The 20,000-nt window shown below is 39.0% G+C and overlaps 1 protein-coding gene across 4 annotated transcripts; it reads left to right on the forward strand.

Annotated features, from left to right (window-relative positions):
• cdk12 (cyclin-dependent kinase 12) lies at positions 1-18,723 on the forward strand. 4 transcript variants are annotated; one of them, XM_043217452.1, is made up of 15 exons: positions 1-705; positions 815-1,879; positions 5,777-6,442; positions 8,144-8,344; positions 9,273-9,412; positions 9,653-9,823; positions 10,001-10,190; positions 10,786-10,842; positions 11,031-11,132; positions 11,227-11,304; positions 11,396-11,512; positions 12,118-12,249; positions 12,471-12,691; positions 13,885-14,304; positions 17,808-18,723. In XM_043217452.1, the coding sequence occupies exons 2-15, from the start codon at positions 840-842 to the stop codon at positions 18,074-18,076; spliced, it is 3,804 nt and encodes a 1,267-aa protein (XP_043073387.1). In that variant the 5' UTR covers positions 1-705; positions 815-839; the 3' UTR covers positions 18,077-18,723. The 4 variants fall into 4 exon arrangements, with proteins under 4 accessions (XP_043073387.1, XP_043073386.1, XP_043073388.1 ...); XM_043217451.1 differs by having other exon boundaries at positions 3-1,879; positions 17,808-18,102; positions 18,193-18,723; XM_043217453.1 differs by having other exon boundaries at positions 3-1,879; positions 17,808-18,042; positions 18,193-18,723.
• Positions 18,724-20,000: the final 1,277 nt, after the last annotated feature.

Genomic DNA, 20,000 nt, shown 5'->3' on the forward strand with positions numbered 1-20,000 from the left:
AACGGCGCAGGCTGTGGCATTTCCTTTTCCGTGGGACGGGCTATAACGCCGCGCGTGCGCAGAAGAGGCTGCGCATAATTTTGGCTGTAATGGATGAAGTGAATCCTCTCTGAATTCAGGGCCGTGGAGCGTTTTACATCCACGATCATCGCCCCGTTTCTAGGTCTGGTTTCTTCCCAGAGCCGCTCAAGTGAACTGGAATCAATTTTAACACATAAATATGTGACCATTTCCGTTGAATGTGAAACCGCAGAGAGTTTACACTGAACATTAAAGCGAATATGTGAACAAGAAGCAAGCGGGTCAAGTTTTATTTTCAGTTATGTGGGGCAATATCCCTGCAAAGCGAGCTTTACTGCTTCAAAGCTCGGAAACCGTGCGCGAGGAGAGCCAAACGTCTGTTTAGGCTTTGGTGTCGAACAAGGATAAACAATCTAAAACAAGGACAGCCTGTATTTTTCTTCTTTCTTTTTGTCTTTTCGAGGGACGCTAGCTTAGCTGAAGCTAGCCGAGAGGCGCGAGCGCAATGCGCTGCTCGAGGCACCCTGGAAACGACCAGTGATGCCATCGTGAAGGACGATATCGTTAAACAGATCTTTATTTTTTATTGTTTTTGGCGTTACACTCTTGGATACGTTTCGACGCGATTCGGAGAAGACGCGGGACCGGGGATGACTCGTGGATAACCTCTGCGCGTCGAACAGCGTGCGCATCTTTGTTTTGCTTTACTCCGACTCTTCCGTCTGGCAGGATTTCACGCTTTTACCCAACACTGAGCGATTTGTGTTGTTCATGTGCTGTCTTGACCGCTTAGGTCCACGTCTCCGGAGGACAGAGGTATGCCTGGATCAGACCGCCTGCATGGGACCAAGAGGAAGGCTGAACCGCTCTACCAGCAGCAGCAGGCGGCCGGCGGGGAAGGCCAGCCTCTGCACGCGGGCTCCGGTAGGCATCCCACCAAAACGGCGAGCTCGTCCGCTTCTTCCAAGCACAAACGAAGCAAGTCCAAACACGAGGCCGACGCCGGCTCCGCGTGCGCTGCCGCCGTGCCTCCAGCAGTGGGCGCCATCAAGCCTCTGGTGGAGTACGACGACATCAGCTCCGACTCGGACACGTTCCTGGACTCCCCCGCCACCGGAAAACCGGCGGAGAGCAGGGACGCGGAGCGCTTAGAGCGCCCGGACTACGGCGAGGCGGGGGTGGCGAACAGGACTCACAAACACAAGCGCTCCCGGAAGAAATCCAAAGACCCGCATCGGGTCAGGGAGTCCGCGGAGAGGGCGGAGGCCGGCGGCAAGAAGGGCGGCAAAGACCGGGACAGAGCGAGCAAAGAGAGCCGCAAGAAGGCTAAGGAGAAGTCTAGCCCCACCGCGTGCCTTGCGTCCGCATCCAGACGCTCAGGTGAGTCAGGCAGCAAAAGGCCCGGCGACTCTCTCTCATCCGGTGCGGTGCAGTCCGCCGTCAGTCTGGGCAGCAGCGCCTCCTCAGCCTCCTCCTCCATCAGTAAGGAAAGCGGCCGCTCTTCGAAGTCACGCAAAGACAAGCGGAGGAGCGAGGAGTATGAGGAGGACCGGAGCCACCGGAAGGCCGTCAAGAGCCACAAGTCGAGCCCTAAAGGGAAGGCTCAGTCCAGGAGAAGCGGGGCGGACAGTCCTTCCGCCGCGGAGCTCGAAAACAGCTACTCCTCCAAGCGCCGGGCCGCGAGCCCCAGTCCGTACAGGGAGCCTCCCAGGCGGAGCAGACAGAGGTCCGAGAGCCCTTATCGGAGAAGGAGGTCTTCGAGCCCCGAGAAGGACGGGAGTCCGTATGTGAGCAGAAAACACTCGCCCGGGAGTCCTTACGGGAACCGACGCTCGTCCAGCACCAGTCCGGTGTCCAGGTGAGAAAAGGGCTCGGGGAGTCCATGTGCGTCGTTTAGTCGCTCCAGAGGTTTTTGGATGCGGTCAAAGGTTATTGCGTTTTATTCCTTCAAGCTAGAATTAATGAAAGTGTGCATAAATAAGATGTCTTCTGGCTATATGAACAATAACTCTCACATTGCATTCAGTGCAGACTGACATCAAAGTTTAGCTTTCGTTTTTAAGTTGGATCCAAACTAAGTAAAGCTGTTTTTAAATGAAAGCATGAATAGTAACCATGTGAAATTAAAGGGAACAACTGCATAAGTGCAATTTAAACACAGTCAACACACATTCAACAGTCCAAAGAAAGATGTTAATCAGCATTTGTTTCCTTTTATTTACCTAAATAAAAACTAAATATGCTATAAATAATTCCAAAATGTTAAATGAAATAATGTTTAGGTTAAACAAAGATGCTACAGCAGGTACTAATTAAATCGGTGTAATTTTAAGGTAAAATTAAAATCATCCTGTACAGAACTGACATTTATTTCTGGCTTTTAAAAAAAGTTCTTCTTTACAGAAAGAAGCATTTCTGCTTTGCCGCAAGTTAGTCTGTTTCGTTTGTCATCCAACTCGTGATGAGTTCAGCGAGCGCGTTTGAGCTCTGTTCGCTTCTTGCTATCTGTTTTTCTATTTATGCACAAATGATGTTCGCTTATGATTTCGATGTAGTGCACAGACATACATGACACCGAAACCGGGAGTAATAATGCTGAAAAATCAGCTTCGATCACAGAAATAAATCACATGTTAAAATCTATTTAAATAGAGTGCAATTTTAAATAATAAATAGTCATTTTCTGCTGTACTTTGTGTCATTATAAATGCTGCGTTGGCGAGTAGAAGAACAAAAAAATTAAAAAATCTTAGGCCTACTGGTCAAAAACCTTTGGCGGTAGCGTAGCCTGGTTATTCTTATAGTTATAAAATGTGCTTCAGTCAGAAGGAAATGGTTTAAAAGTGCTTCAAGTTGTTGCAGAAAACCCCAAAATAATTGATCAGTAACAAAAAACTAGTGGTTTCTCTGGTAATGGCTGTAAATTAAATCAGCTTTGCTCATGACCGCTACTTTATCAGATAAAAATGAATGTCTTTGAGAATAGGTTAATAGTCAATAGGACAATAGTCAAATGCCACAAATAAATCAGTCTATGGGAATGTGCATCGAAAATGTGTTTGAAAATCATATCACCGTTCTTGATAATTATTTTGGGATGCATATTGATTTTGAATTATTGTCTATCCCTAGTTTTTAGCTACATGTGACCAGTTACTGCCCTGCACTGCCGAGCTTATCTCATAAAGGAGGATGAATTAGCAGGCTGGGTTTAATGCATCCGCTAGATGTAATTTTTAAAATAAGCATTCAAAAGCAATGAATAGAATCAGCTCTAAATGGGAAGAGCTGTACGTGTCAACAGAGAGAAGTTTGTCCTTTCCAGTGAAAGCTCCAGTTGTGACGTTTTGATTTAAACATTACACAGTAAAAAAAAAACACTTTCTTTTTTTGGTTTTTGTCAGGAATTTTCATTAATATATTGTGAAATATCTTTCTATATAAGCAGTTGTTCATATGCCTTTACATCCAACACTCTTTTCTTTCGATCCTTAAAATGAAAACCTTATTTAATAGAACAAAATGGGCAGAATCTGGTGTGCCTGTAATCAGGAAATGAATGCCTTTGAGAGATAACCCAACTAAATATAGACCTGTAATACAGGAATTATGGCATGTAGTTTTTAATGCATGATTAAACTCGATGAATGACAGCATATTTTCATAAGCAAATATGAACTGTAACTGCTATTTGACTGATACAAGTTTCATGCAGGCTTTTGTTAAAAAATCTATTGGGACTAAATGTCACGTTATAAATCTAAAATCCTTCTACTTACAGCAGATAATTACACAGTAATAACAAACTGCTGCTATAAATTCTCATCTTATCAATACTGCAGTATAAATATCTACAGATTATTAATATGCTGATAAGATGGCACCAACTTCTTTTTGTTTACACAAGTAAAATACGCTAGTCGTTTACAATAATTTAATCGTTATGAATACAAGTGTGTCATTTTGTGCAATTGTGAAATGGTTAGTTTACCCAAAAATTAAAATTCTGCTATTAGTTACCCTCATATTCAACGTTTTCTTTACAGCCTTTTCCAAGAAGAATTTGTACAAAATCTGTCGAAAAAAAAACGTATGGCTATGCAAAACAAGTTTTGTTACATTCATGGTATTCATTTTCTTTTCTTTTTTTAATATTAAGCAACTTTAAGTTATGTTAACAGGTCCTCGGCCCAAGCACATGACACCCAAAACACTAACATACCAGAAAGCTTTAAATACAAACATAACAGGATTGAATAAAAATGATTCAAATGAAGGGGACGTTCACTTACTAGTTGCACAAGTCAAATTTATGGTACTCTCAACTCAAATGAATGAAGTAAAGTGATTGTAAATAATTGTGTTGGATTAATGAGATTTACTTAATTGAACAAGCATAAAATATTAGCTTTGGCCTACTTAATTGAAACATGTTATTTTAAAAAAATAAAGTTGAATCAAAACTGTTTCAAGTCAGTTTAACACAATGCTATTGTTTAAATGGGAAACCTAACATAATGCTGTTAAATAAAAAATATATATTTTTTAAATATACTGAACAGTGATGAAGAATAATCTTTCAGGTGAAAATATAATTTCTGTTAAAACAGATATTTTAAGCGGGCTAAATCTGTTTTAGATAACCTTTAGATTTGTTTTTGATTTTTTTTTACTATGTAATTTTTTTTTTAAAAAATGCCACAACAGGAGCTTTCAGTGATAACGGACTTCTCTCTTTTGACATGCAGATCTTGTCCAGTGGTCGTGATGTGATCTTTTAAAAACAAACACGTGAAAATATACAATCTTTCACTTTCCTGCAACAGTGCAGTCTTAAATTTAGCTTTTAATTCAGTCACAATGTCACGCTACGATGCATCAATCTTCTATTTGTCACACGGCTTCAAATTTGCAGGTTAGAGTTCATCACAATGTAAACAGCCCCATTTTTCACAAACATCGACACCAACGTCTCAAAATCGAATCAACAACCAGTGCATAAAACGATGTCTCTCTCTACGTCTTTATTTTTTGATAATCCATTACATTCGAATGCATGTCACGGTATGGAAGAAAAGATCTGATGCTACTTAAGTCTCATTGTGACTTTAAGGAAAGTTAACTTAAAGGGTTACTCCACACCAAAATGAAAATTGTGTCATTAATCGCCCCTATTTCCTTCCAAACCTGTAAAAGCTTTGTTCATCCTCAGAAGGCATTATGGATGAAAACCGGGAGGCTTGTGATTGTCCCATTGACTGCCAAACAGTTACCACTGTCAACGTCTAGAAAAGTATGCAAGATGTCGTCTGAATGCCATCAGTAGATACATTTTGTGTATGTACGTTTTGTACGAATATCGTTCTGTTGCGTCTAACACAGAACTGGGTACATTACGTGTGTTCACAGGATGCTGCCCAAAATGACGCTGTAGTGACTTTATGGTCCCTAATAGTTGAATAAAGTTATTTTGTTTATTTTTTACACACATATTCTTGTAGCTTCGTAACATTACGGTTGAACCACTGATGGCAGATGGAGCATTAAGACAGCAGTAATTGTTTGGCAGTCAATGGAACAATCACAAGCCTCCGTTTTCACCCAAAATATCTTAAAATATTTTTTCTGAAGATGAAGTTTTTACGGGTTTGGAACAACATGGGGGTAAGTAAAATTAATTTTGGGGTGGACTAATCCTTAAAGGGATAACAGAACTGACTTTAAAACGCTTGTATTTTTTGTTTCTTCTCCCCAGGCCTTCTCTGCGTTCCCGGAGCCGTTCTCCTCACTACTCCTCCTCTCGCCGCTCCTCCTCCCATTCTCGCACTAAGAAACATTCTTTATATTCCGGAGGAGCCAGCGGAGGCTCCTCCCACAGCAGTCGACCAGGCAGCCGTTCCCCTTCGTCCTCACGCTTGCCGATCACCTCCAGCCTGGGGGCCGAGCTGACGCGAAGAAAGAAGGAACGTCAGGCGGCCGCCGCCAAGAACTCCCCCTCCCTCCGCCCCAACACGTCCAATGTCGCAAATGCGCCAGCGAAAAACACTGAGACGCCTCCGCTAGAGACAGCCCCGCCCCCCGAGCCTCAGAGACCGCCCTCGCCACCTCCGAACACTGATCCGGCGGAGGAGCCCTCTTCGGTTCCTCCACCGCCTCTCCCGTTATCCAGTCCACCTCCGCTGCCTCTTTCATCTCCTCCACCTCTCCCGGCCAACTCTCCTCCTCCTCCTCTTCCTCTCTCATCCCCTCCTCCTCTACCTCTAAACAGCCCTCCGCCTGCTCCTGCACCTGCTGCAGCCGTTTCTTCTCGCATGAAAAGCCCCAAACAGAAATCTACGCAAAGTCCCGCACACACGATTAAGACTTCCACACTTCCGCCTCTTCCTCTGCCGCCGGTTCTTCTAGGAGACTGCAGAGACAGGTCAGTCCTGATCAGTCACACTTTAACATTTTTTTGCAACAAACTTCAGTGCTCAAGGGTGATTAGATTTGATAATGATTGTCATTAAACTCATTGTTTGGTTAGCTAGTTATAAACATGCTTTTTAAAGTTGGCATTAAATAAAAAGTAACCCTAGCTTTTTTCTGTATGCATTTTATAGATGCAGTCGTGATTGATTTATCAGTGCACGTATTTTATTTGTAACATTTTTTGAATCTGGTAAAACCATTTCTTAAAATGTAAGGGTTTTTATTAACTAATACTAAAACGTATTTGCCATGTTTTAAATAATGCTGCAATAAAGAGAAATTGAAACAAAAATTTGAAAATTTAAAGCATTACTTAAACTTGCAATAATACTAAAACTGAAATATAAATAAATTTTACCTGTGTATTAGAAATATTTATAAAATACATTGATTTTGATAAGTGATAGTTTTCATAAAAATTACAAAATACAAAACGAGTATAAAGAATAACTAGAAATGTGAATGTTAGAAAAGTTACTATTGGGGGAAAAATCGAAATATTCTATAAATAATACTAGAATAACTGATGCAGACAATTTTAAACAACTTGAGTTTATGAAGAAATACTGATTATGCAACTGTACTTATGTTGCACTTTTTCCTCTTATTTTTCGAAATGCAACAAAGCTAAAAAGCTTTGCTTTTGCAGACGTTTTGGTCCCGAGACCTTGTTTTTTCACACATCAGGTGCTATTTTACCATGCTTTTCAGATTTTTATATAACACAGAATACTAATATTCAATTGTTTTTCAATGGCGTGAATGTATTTTGTCATTTCTATTAATACAAAGCTTTATTAACCTTAATAAACACTGTGCAGTTGCCCAAATACACTTAAGCTATAGTATACTTGTTCAAATTGAATCAGTGAACATGTTGGCTCTTGGTCACATGATATATTCTTGACCATTCACATATTTGTGGGCATGTTTGGGCAGTCAAGAGTGTAAACTGAGAATAGGCTGTTTGCACTAAATGCAAATAGCTTTGTCGACAAAAGCTGTTGTCAGTAACTACACCCAAAATTACGCACACTGTTATATTTTGCGCAAATGCAACAGCATTTGCATCTTTTAAGCTGCGAGCCATGTATTGTCGTTTATGCGTGTGCAAACTGTATTCACCGTTATTTACACTTGGTGAAAATAGCTATTACTTGGGGTTTGTTTCTTTCGTAAATTTTCGCCGCTGTAACTTCTCTGCCAAAACTGCAACTGAATAACCAGAAAGAGTAGCGTTTATCCATGAAGAATGCGCAACCATGAATTTTCCTTGTCCACAATTTTCCATGTTTCTATATATCGGCATCTAGATTTGCTCTCGTATTAGCTGTAAATACAGTTTCCATCATATGCGTGTCTGTTGCATGACGTTGCAGTTTGACGGAGCCATTTTTGATCACATCGATGTTGAGACAAAATGCATAGTTATAATAAAAATGTCTTTTTCACTAGATGAAAAAATTCTGAAATTTCCTACTTGATGTTTTTCCACGTTCATCTCTTTTCAGTTACTTTTAGATAGAGCCGCATGCGTGGGGGGGAAAGTTTAAATAAAATTATCACTTTTTAAAAAAAAATTGGGAATAGCTTTGTTTTTCCCATGCAATGAACGCTAACTTTGTTTCTCTCTCCCCCCCCCCCATTTCAGTCCAAAGAAGAGCAGTCTTTCCCAGAAGTCATCACGGAAAGAAAGGGAGAAAGAGAAGGAAAAGGAGAAAGAAATCAGGACACGCCTCCTCAGTGAGCTGCCCCTCCCTCCGGTACTTTCGGGAAGAGACCCCTCCCCTCCACAGTCCCCTGCTCGAGTATCTCCACTGCTTCTGCAACAAACCTTCAAGAAGAGACCAAAGTAAGTGCCACTGCTTCAGCGTTCATGGTTGAGCGACGTTTACATTCAGCCACGCTAATGGTCAACAGTTAGTTGAGGTTATTCACGTCAAGGATGCATTTACTTGGAAAAAAAAAAAAACTATTGTGAAAGTATTGCATTTTAAAATACCATCTTATAATAGGCCATTCTGTAAAATGAGGCCCAAAAAAGGTCTTAAATCAGAGCAGAATGTTGAATGAAGTCATGGCATGCAATGTAATTGCTAAAAATTAACATGATCCTCAATATTTTTGTTTTTCCAAATAAACTTAATTTTGTTTTAGATTTAGAATGCATTTACTCATGAAGGAAAAGTCGTGTTTACTAAGAAACGGAGCAAAACTAAGTTTGATTAAACTGATCTGTCAGTTGATTCTTTTTTTTTTTTTTTTTTGTCAAATGCAGTCGATGACTCCATTGGTGGATTTTTGTTCCTTTTAATTTGAAACTCACTTCATTTTGATCAGTGTCTCATACATCAGAACATACGTAATTGCGTTTCCACTAAATCTGACATTTGCACCGTAAAACAAGACAAAAACACAGAGGAAGAGCATTAATTTTTTTAGCTGTGTTATTTTCATATTTTATCAGTTTGAGCGGAGCTATCTAGGTCTTCAGCTTTTGTGAAATGAATTATAAAGTAGTTGTATTTTATAACTGTGAAGTGTTGCTAATACGACGCATTGTGCTCTTGGACATTTATATTTAGAAAAAAATCTTGAAAATCTAGAAAAAATTTTGAACCTAATATTTGAATGCCATTTTCTTTATTGTTAAGAGTTGAGAGAAATGCTTATTACAGTTATGACTTCAGTCATGGGATGCTCGAATGCTTCATTAAAATGGCAGAATGAGAGAAAGCTGATGGCAAAGGTTTTCTGAAGTGCCTGTCAAATGTGTGCAGGATTTGCTGTCCTAGATATGGAGAGAGGAAGCAGACTCAAACCGACTGGGGCAAGCGCTGTGTGGATAAGTTTGACATCATCGGTATCATTGGAGAAGGAACCTACGGTCAGGTGTACAAGGCCAAGGACAAAGACACGGGTACGTTGTTTCAAGGGGATGAATGCTGGAAATGTTACAAGGCACTCACATATTTGTGTGTTGCTTCAAATAAAAATCGTGTAACAATGTCTTTTACTTTTGCCATCCTTTCTTAACTAAACATATCGTCTTGCCCTCAGACATCCAAACAGTAATGGTTTCCTTTGCTTTAAATGCAGAATTATTTGCTGTTAATTAAGAAAAGCTTGACAGCCTCCTGTTATGTTTTGGTTTCTGAAGGAGAGCTGGTGGCATTGAAGAAGGTGAGATTGGATAATGAAAAAGAGGGTTTCCCCATCACTGCCATCAGAGAGATCAAGATCCTGAGACAGCTCAACCATCGCAGCGTCGTCAACATGAAAGAAATCGTCACTGATAAGCAAGACGCACTTGATTTCAAAAAGGATAAAGGTTTGTTTAAATGCGTTTGCATGAAGTGGTGAACACATTCTCCTCTCAGAGTTAGGGGCATATTTGTGGCCCACTCAGTTTTAGACTTTCCTGGAGTGCTTCATTTTTCTGCATGCACTTTCTTTGTTTTCTAGGCCTACCTCTGTTTATTAATCTGTATGTATTTTTGTGCACTAGGTGCATTTTACCTGGTTTTTGAGTACATGGACCATGACCTGATGGGGCTGCTGGAATCAGGATTGGTGTCTTTCTCCCATGAGCATGTGCAAAGCTTTATGCGTCAGCTGATGGAGGGATTAGATTATTGCCACAAGAAGAACTTTCTGCACCGAGACATCAAGTGCTCCAATATCCTGCTAAATAACAGGTACCAGTTTGTGTTTGGAAATATTACATGAAGCTGGTCTCTTATTAGTGTCATACAAATTTAAATATTGCGTTCAGTTACACTGACGTTCAATGTCAGTTAATTAATTGAAGAATTAATTTCATTTGGCAAGGATCCATTAAATAATGCTGCGAAAAATATTTCTATCAAATAAATGCTGCGCTTTTGAACTTTGAATTGTCATGAAAAAAAAAAGGTTTTTATTTGAAAATATTTCAGTAGAAAAGCAATAATTTAAATTCCAATAATATTTTGTTTCTTGCCCTTTATCAAATAAATGCTTGGTTCTCACAAGTCACTTTTTTTTAAAAAAGCAACCATACATTTAAATAGTAGCATGCATACTATTTTTGCATTAATTTTACATTCTAATGTTTTGCTCTGGGAAATAAATGATTGAGCAGTGTATCAATATATATATATATATATATAATTTTTTTTTTTAATATGATGTTATGTACTGGCATATACTTGCATTAAACTTATAAAATGTGGCCCTGTTTAAAATATGGTGTTAAATAATATATTACGCCAGATTTACAAATTGTGTTCCATTTGCGTTTCTTTTTTACAGTGGTCAGATCAAACTTGCCGATTTTGGTTTGGCACGTCTTTATAACTCTGAGGAAAGGTAAGCAAATGTTAGGCTTTCTATAGGTTGTGCTAAACTAATTCAGTTTGATTGAAATCCGGGGTGCAAACATTGAGACCCTTCAGCTTTGGAGTTTCTATAGATTAAATGTGATTTTCAGAAACTGTAAACATGATTGGTATTGAAAAAAAAGTGGTGTTTAAGACTAACTTGTTGGTCATTCCCAGTCGGCCGTACACTAATAAGGTGATCACGCTGTGGTACCGCCCACCTGAGCTGCTACTGGGAGAAGAGAGATACTCGCCTGCTATTGATGTCTGGAGTTGTGGGTAAGATGCCATTCTGTTTCCAATCTACAGTAACATCTAAGCTGCTCGTCATATAATCGTGTGGTTTTTTTCCTCTTTTTGCTGTTGTGTAAAGGTGTATTTTGGGAGAACTCTTCACTAAGAAACCAATTTTCCAGGCCAACCAAGAGCTTCTGCAGCTTGAGCTGATCAGGTACGTTTCTCATAACTCTACCGCTGCAGGAGTGAGAGGGCTTTGTGAAATGCTGTTACACTCCATCTTTTTCGTGTTTTGTTTTGGTCAGTCGTTTGTGCGGTAGTCCATGTCCTGCTGCTTGGCCAGATGTAATTAAGCTGCCGTACTTTAATACCATGAGACCCAAGAAACAGTACAGACGACGCTTACGGGAGGAATTCGCTTTGTAAGTTCAACCTCATAAAAGTGATCCATCATTCTGAAAGAAGTCTCTCACTTTTGAGATGGCATTTAATCACAAATGTTGTAAAAATAATAATATCGTTGCAATTTAAAATGACTTTTCTTTTTGAGTGCGTTTAAAAATGTATTTTATTCCTGTGATGCAAAGCTGAATTTTCAGCATCATTATTCCAGTTATTATTTCAGTGTCACATGACTCTTTAGAAATCATTTTAATGGGCTGATTTGCTTTTAAAGAAACATTTCTTATCAATATTGAAACTACTGATTAATATTTTTATGGAAACATACTTTTTTCTGTATGATTTGATGAATGATCCTGTTTAAAAGAACAGCATTTATTAAAAAAAAAAGCATTTGTCTTTTACTGTCATTATATTATGTCTTTTATGCATCATATTTAATGCATCGTTCTTAAGCAAACTTAAAAAATAGCTAGGCTCCTGAACATTAATGATGCAGTGTAAGTCACTTGGGATAAAAGCTTCTGTCAAATGCATATGTATTTATCCCTCTAGTAGAGGTTACGGTTTTAGTCACACTATATTTACACAGTACTTCCTTTATAATCACAATGTCTGTGTGTAGCCTGCCCACCTCTGCTCTTGACCTGCTGGACCACATGTTGACGCTGGACCCCTCGAGACGCTGTACGGCCGAACAGGCCCTCGCCAGTCACTTTCTGTGTGATGTGGAGCCCAACAAGATGCCGCCACCTGAGTCAGTGCACACACAAACACATCTCACGTCATTTAAAATCGGATTTTATGCTGTTATTGAAACCGTTTGTGGAACGAGTGGTAGAGTCACACAACGGTTTCTAATTTAGTTTTTAATGCAGCTGCAATTAAATGTCGCTACTCTGCATTAATGACTGGCTGATTATATGGCGAGTTATAATTGTAAATGCACATTAAAAAAAAAATACATTTTCTTTTTAGTTTGCCGCATTGGCAAGACTGTCATGAGCTCTGGAGCAAGAAGCGACGGCGGCAGAGGCAAAGCGGAGTGCCTGAGGATTTCCCTGTTGCAAAAGCTCCCCGAAAGGAACCCGCAGGACCTTCAGGAGGGGAGAACAGCCGCCTGCCACCCAGTCCCCCACCACCACCACCCTCATCTGCCCATCCTGCACCGGCAAACATCACAGCCACTGAGCTGGAAGGTGGGCCATAACTTGACAGGAACACTTGAGTTCTGTTCTTCTCAGGTCATAGGCAGGAAGTTAGAGGAACTAAACCGTTCAGGTAAAGGCAGATCTTCAGAAGCGTAGCAGATTGACCGTTTATTTTTTGCATGACCGGTTTAAACAACGTGTTTTCTAGAGATGGATTGGACCTTTGTACCTAATAGAGGAGCACACCCTTATCTGTGCTTTTTAAACTGGCTGGATATATAAAAAAGTGCTGATGAATGTAACTTTTCTGCTTACGGAGTTAGAAATCCTTCTTATAGCAATGCTGCATAAGTTTAAGTCCTGCTGCCTTATCTCTTTAAAAGTAGCATCAGCATTTATCATTTCAATTACTTAAATGTCAGGCTGTACTTTTAACGTTGTATTTATTTTAATTCTATATTTTACACTTGTATTCTTTTAACATTTGCATAATGTTCACTTGTCAATCAATATTTATTTAACCAAAATAGTCAATGGATATTACATGATCATTTTCCACCCTATTTTTTACTTTACCGTTGAGTTTATGCAGATGATCTTAGTTATAATTGGCTAAATCCCTTCTCTCTGAAAGTGGTGATTGTTTTTTTTTCTGTTGCATTTTTATTGTGGTGATCAGTATTGTTGCTGCTTTCCCATTTTTCAAAAAGGCGCATGGACCCTTTTTAATTAACATGTATTTATAACATTTATATGGTTTTGTTTAACTACCTTGCCATTAAAATGAGTTCACCCCAAAATGAAAATTATTAATTACCCTCATGTCGTTCCAAATCAGAGAGCTATCTGACCCTTTATTTTGGGGTGAACTTACCCTTTAAGTTTTAAAGAAAAACTGTTACTAGCAATCTCTCTTTTCCTCGTTTGGAAGCCCTTGTCGTGGAGTGTTTTTTCTTTTGCTACTTGGGGAAATGGAAACCAAAAGTATGTTTGTTGTAGTTTCAGTCAACACTCTAGAAGTTCACGTAACTGTAACGACTTCTGAAAAGCCTGAGAAGGGTCCGTTGTTACAGGTTCAGTGCCCTCTTCTGGTGTTTTGGAGTGATACTATTCCTCCAGCTTCTTAACGCTTTTAAAGCCGTGTAGGCCAAGTGTTTGAATGCTGCAACATGTAACCAGAAAGGTGAGAAATATCCCGTTTTCCATAAATGGCAACGAAATGTAACCGTTTCTATGCACAGGTTTGGGAGCCGCAGCGGAGCAGTTGAACCAAACGGAGCTGGCGGTTCTGCTGAACCTGCTGCAGGGCCAGACGGACAATCTGAGCATCCCGCAGATGGCGTATCTCCGTAGCTCCTCCTCTGAAGCCTCCACATCAGTGCTCTCCAGAACGCCTGCCGCCCCCTCCACCCCTGAACCGGACGCCGCGCAGCAGCTCGAACTGCTTAGTCAGCTCTCCACCTTAATTCAGTCCTCTAGCGTCCCGCAGCCGGCGGAGATCCCGCAGGAAGACCAGGCCGGTCTGCTCGCGCTCCTGCTGGAGCAGCTGATAAAGGCCCCGGCGCCGGGGGCGGAGCGGGCGGACGAGAGCAACGGAGTCCGGCCGGACGAGGGCGCTGCGAGAGGCGCGTCCGCTTCAATCATGGGCGGCGATCGCGAGGGCAAGTGTTAGTTAAGTCTATGGGGGGCGGGGCCTGGGTTGTCGAATGCTGTGATTGGCCGCAGCTAAATAGGTTACACTGCAGGCTCATAATGTGGGACCCACCCAACCATATGCTTTTCTTGCAGAGATGTCACTTTCTTTCTTTTTTTTGTTGTTTTGTTCCGAAAATATTACAGAGGGGGAATAGTTTAATTAGTTGAAAGACTGCAGGCGAACGAATAGAGAAATAAATTGTCATGTTTATTTGAAAGTCCAGATGTTTATTTTCTGCTTTTCGTGAACTTCCATTGAGTTTTACAGTCTTGCAAGTATTTAGGTTTTATTTTCGTAGGAGCAAAATACACAGAGCCCTGTCTGCTTGCACACTGCGTGGGTGCCCAGCGGACTTTAGTCTGCAGAGATTTCTCACAGACAGGAAGTGGGAGCTCTTCATCTATTGGCACACACTGCAAGTCCTTGAGAGACGGTTACAGTGTTTGCGTTAAATTGTCACACTTTTAAATCCAGATTAAACAGTCCTAATAAAGAGCCATTTTGGACACATCTTTATTCATGTGTCTCTCTTCTAGTACACTCAAAAAAAAAAACAAAAAAACAACCCATCGCTGTCTTGTACACATAATTTAGTTCTTTCTTACTGAATTGGTTTAGCATAGTTGGGTGACTCTTAAAATCCTGTCAAAAATATGCAGATATCATATTTCACCCTGACATTGATTTATTAGGGTTTTTTTTGTGGTGCCCTTATTTTCATGAAAATTAAGGGCACTCGCTTAATTTTCATTATTGTAAGTCTACATTTTAAAGTGGATCAAAAAAGTGAAAGTTGTCCAAAGACAAGAATGCGTTTTGGTTTTAGGACAACTTTGAATGTAGTGATCCACTTCAAATGTTGAGTTGAGATTTTTATATATATATATATATATATATATATATATATATATATATATATATATATATATATATATATATATATAAAATCTCCAACTCAACATTTATTTATATATATTATATTATATATATATATATATATATATATATATATATATATATATACTCACACACACACACACACACACACCATATATATATATATATATATACACATATCCATATGTGTGTATATATATATGTACTGTATGTGTACACACACACATTGGGTTTATTTTTTCATGGGTTTGTGTTTTATATAGCTTGGTAACCTACAATTTGTTTATTTTAAAGAATTTAATACAAAATGTGCATCACTGGGGACAAAACCTAAGACATTACAAAAACTAAAATAATACAGAAGTAAAACAGTTGGAAAAAGTGCTCAGTTTAATTCATGTAGATTTAAATTGATCTGAATTTGTCAAATAAATCTTGCAGACAAAAACCCCGCAAATTGAATGCATTTGTTTCCGTTCATTTCTGGGGTGAAATATGATGCAAGCACTTTCTTGACATTTTGATAAGATGCATCCATTTATTTGTAAGTGATACTGGTCCAGTATCATTGCTCTATAGCTTTCGCTGGTGTAATCCAGCTTAATGAAGTCGAATTGAAGCTCGGCCGGCCTTGTCCTGTCGACTGACACCCTCCAGCTCAAACACTTTTGTTTTCTCTCTCAGTTCCACAGTGGTCGATTTCATTTCTCTCTGCTATCTCTTCACAAAGTCTTTGGGGTTTAATCTGTGAATACACACTGTAATAAAGCCTTATTGTGAGACGAGTGTCAAATAAATTATAGCTATACTGCGTATTTTGTCCTCACACTCATCAGTATTTTCTTTGGTGGAAAAGGGCTATTGGTTCTGAATTTATTTGTTAGATCCTACCATCTGTTTGTTGCACCGAGTTCTCCAAAGTCTTGTAGATATTTTCTGTGTCTGTGAATGTAGTGTTTACTGCTTCAAAAGGAACATATCTAATTTGGTATAGTTTATTGTGTAGTAATAATAGACTAATAATTAGACAAACTACTACTACAACATAAACTACACAAAAAAAGCTCAAATCTATTTAAATGCAGTACATTTCAGTTCTTAGGTTTTAGTAGGTCCTGTAATAATTTTGCATGTCATGCAGCTGTAGTTTTAAGTCTGTTGTATTGGAGCACAGAGGTCCAAAGTCTCTAAACAACTGCCTTTTTAGCTTATGAATGAGTTTGTGGATCAATCAAATCTGAAGTGAACTTAATTTTTTATTTTATTTAATTTTTTTTTTTAAATCTTGAGCTCCAGCTACTCCTAAATGAAGTCTAAAATGTAAACAATCAAAAGTTTTTTGGGTTGATAGTTATTTAACATGAATGTAAAGCAACAATAATTGCATAAAAATACTGATTTTTAAAAACATAAATTTAGAAATGTAGATGCCCACGAGGAAAAACAAATATGCAATCAGTACATTCAAATTCAGGACTGAATGCAGTGCTGCAAATCATATCAGCATTTCTGAATACTTTTGTTGACGTAAATCCTTTATTGCTGCTGCGACAATTTTTATAAATATCTTTAAAATGCACAAGTGAAAAATATTTATATTGTTATTTGGCAAAATTAACATTTGTACGTTTTAATTATCCAACATTTGTATTTTAGATATATGGGAAAAAAACTAAAATATTAAAAACATAAGCCAATGACTAATTTTTTAATTCAAATTTTTTTTAAGCAGTGTGGAGGAGTTTTATCCCACAGCTCCTGCAAAACTGCCTAAATGATGAATAATCGGTCGAGTGTCAGGCATGGATTCGTTTCAGGTTGACCTCTCTGTTAGCTTAAGGGCAGCCCGACTGTTTCTGTGTTTTAGCCGTGCAGACTTGGGGGCTTGCTTTTGGCGCATTATGGTTATGCATTATGTATCTTAAGTCTGATTCAGCTAGAGGTCACTAAAGGATGGCTATTTTCTGATCCAGATCAGAACTCGATTTTGAATGAATCACTAAATCAAGTCGTACTAATAGAGAAAATGAAATCCATTTAGTAAATAGTGAATAGACATTTAAGATGAACGTCACGCTCCCCGTATACGTGTATTAGCAAAGGCAATAATTAAAACAATCCAGTGAAGAGTCACCTTACATAAATCTAGCATATAAATTAAGTTTATAAGTCTAGTCTCTTGTTTTGTCATTACAGCAAAAATTAAAATATTTGAGTAACATTTAACCACTCTGTGCTTTTTTTTAGAATTTACATTATTACTCGTACTTTTTTAAAAAAATAATTTCATAGTTATCTATAAACTAGAACATTTAAATGTTGAGACGTTTCACAAAATAAGAGCAAATAAATTTAAGTGAAGAATAATCACTTAAAAGCAGATTAACGGTACTCAAATATGAATTATATTTAATTTAATTTGTCCAAAATTATTTTTGGTTTATTCATTATTTCAGGTTATCAAAAAATATCAATTTGAATTTAAGAGCAGTAATGCGATGTATTTATTGCTGTAGCTGGTACATGAACGTCACTGACTATAATAATGTTTGGTGTCTGTTTTCCTGGCAGATTCTGCATTAGTAAATCCAGAAGAGACGGGGTCAAAGTCTGCGAAACTGGCTCCGGACATTACATCGGATGTAGCGACCACCCTCCTCCAGCTCATCTCCCAGCAAGCCCCCGAGAGCCGACGTCCCGCCGCAGACCCGTGCCCCGGCCGCGGACCCTCCTCGCCCCCGAGCGCCACCCCGCCGCCCGCGAACGCTGCTCCAGAAACTCAGTTCACCCAGGACCAAGACCTGCGGTACACCCTGGGAGGAGCCGCCGGCCCTTCCTGAACCCTTCTCTCAACTCCATCTCTTCCGTTCGTTGTCGTTTTTTTTTTTACTTCATGTGCTTTAGCCGTTAAACTTCCGTTTGCTACATATTAATATATTTCTTTCTTCCGTTAAAGGAAAACGTGAATGTTAAAGGAACGGTTCTTGAATGCGAATGGATGATGTTCATCCCTCCCGAGTGTCTCCGACTGCGACGGACTGTGAGTTTTAGCCGCGTGCGATTTCTTTGAGGGCTGCGTAAGTGTCTGAATCGAGCAAGTTCTTTAGTGCTGGTACGTGCGACGCGAGAGACCCCATCCGGCTCGTGCTACTTCCATTTTTTCCGATTCCGTACAAAGGAGCGAGGAAAACGTCAAAGGAAAAGCCATTGCGGCGCTTGAGTGAGGCCTTTGTTTTCACTGATTCACATTAGCTTGTGCGTAAGATGTTATTTTGATTTTTTTGGTGGCGGGGGTGGGAGGCTTGTCCTCATCCGAATGCTCTTTTCAGGACCGCAAGGTTTAGCAAAGTTCATTTAAATCGAAAGGATCTTCAGAGAGACACTGAACTGACTTGAATTTTAGCGCCAGATTTGCCAGTTTTGATTTGACTCTGCCAAATGTACATGTTGTAAACTGATAATAAATGAAAAATGTGGCTGAGTAAAATATGTCTGCTGCATTTTGTGTGAACGCATATACACATTTATATGCATAATTGTAACTTCTTCTTTTTTTGTTGTTGTGCTGTGTTACATAGGATTTCTGAAGCGCGTGCAAAATACGCTGCCGTAATACCAGGGTTTTGATTGACAGATGATTGGCATGACTTTGTGCGGTGGCTCTTTTGAGTAGTTTTCAGTGTGTTGCTATGCGGTTACTAGGGCGCTGAGTGGATGTTGTGCTCCAGGCTCAAAACATTTTAGATGAGTGGAAAAAAAGCCAGATCTCTTGAAAACGTACAAGACGCATGATTTGAAGCAGCATGAAAGAAGAGAAGAAAAGTTAAAGGCAGGTAAGATTTGCTTTTATTTCGCTCTTTTTAAACGTTTTAACAGGAATAAAAGTAACTAAAATCTACTAAAGTTAAAAGTACTGTTATAATTAAATCTACCCTGATTACTGTCGAGTAAAGTAATAATAGTTCTGTCATACGATATATATATATTTTTTTTTGTTTACCTAATGTGTATGTACTGTATATATTTATATTATATGAGCACATATTAGTATTGTCAAATGATTAATCACAATCAAAATAAGTTTTTGTTTACCAAGTATGTGTGTGTACAGTGTATATTTATTGTGTATATACAGATCAGCACCCATGTATGCATTTAAAAAAAAAAAAGTTTATATTAATTTTTATACATAAAATAAATATGCATATAAATATACCTGTAAATATTTTCTAAATGTATAATGGATGTTTTTTGGATGCTATTAATCATTTGACTGCACTACTATAAACATATGCATGCATATATCTTATTTATACGCATACATAAATACATACGTAAACACAAACGTGTTTATTTAGGATGCGATTAATCTTTTGACAGCGCTAAATAACAATAACAATACGACATTCATGCCTTGAAGTTTAACACAAAGTTTGTTTTAATCGAGAAGCTTTTTCCCCCCCGTTCTTTCAGGCAGTTTCTCATAGCTGCCAAATGGAGATTTAGGACACTGGCATTGAGTGCTGCTAACAGCATGGCTCAAATGGGGGGATTTGGGAAGGTCGAGGCGTGTGCACTTGTCAGATTTCATCTGTGAGCAAATACTGCATTAATATGTGAGTGAGAAAATTTGTGTGTTCAACCATCTGCAGAATGCGGCTTTAAAAAAAAAAAAGAGCTGAGTGGTCCGCAGCTGCTGACATGGTCATTAGATGCAGAATGTTTTGGTTTGTTCCCAGAGGAATTCGGGACTGGGAGAAATGT

The sequence above is a fragment of the Puntigrus tetrazona genome, chromosome 19 (assembly GCF_018831695.1).
Source record: "Puntigrus tetrazona isolate hp1 chromosome 19, ASM1883169v1, whole genome shotgun sequence".
NCBI classification, from domain to species: domain Eukaryota; kingdom Metazoa; phylum Chordata; class Actinopteri; order Cypriniformes; family Cyprinidae; genus Puntigrus; species Puntigrus tetrazona.

Excerpts from the sequence above, each read along its gene's own strand:
- cdk12 (XM_043217452.1), top strand. The coding sequence starts at position 840 with ATGCCTGGATCAGACCGCCTGCATGGGACCAAGAGGAAGGCTGAACCG. Across the intron at positions 1,880-5,776 it reads AGCACCAGTCCGGTGTCCAG|GCCTTCTCTGCGTTCCCGGA; the intron begins GTGAGAAAAGGG and ends TCTTCTCCCCAG. Across the intron at positions 8,345-9,272 it reads ACCTTCAAGAAGAGACCAAA|GATTTGCTGTCCTAGATATG; the intron begins GTAAGTGCCACT and ends AAATGTGTGCAG.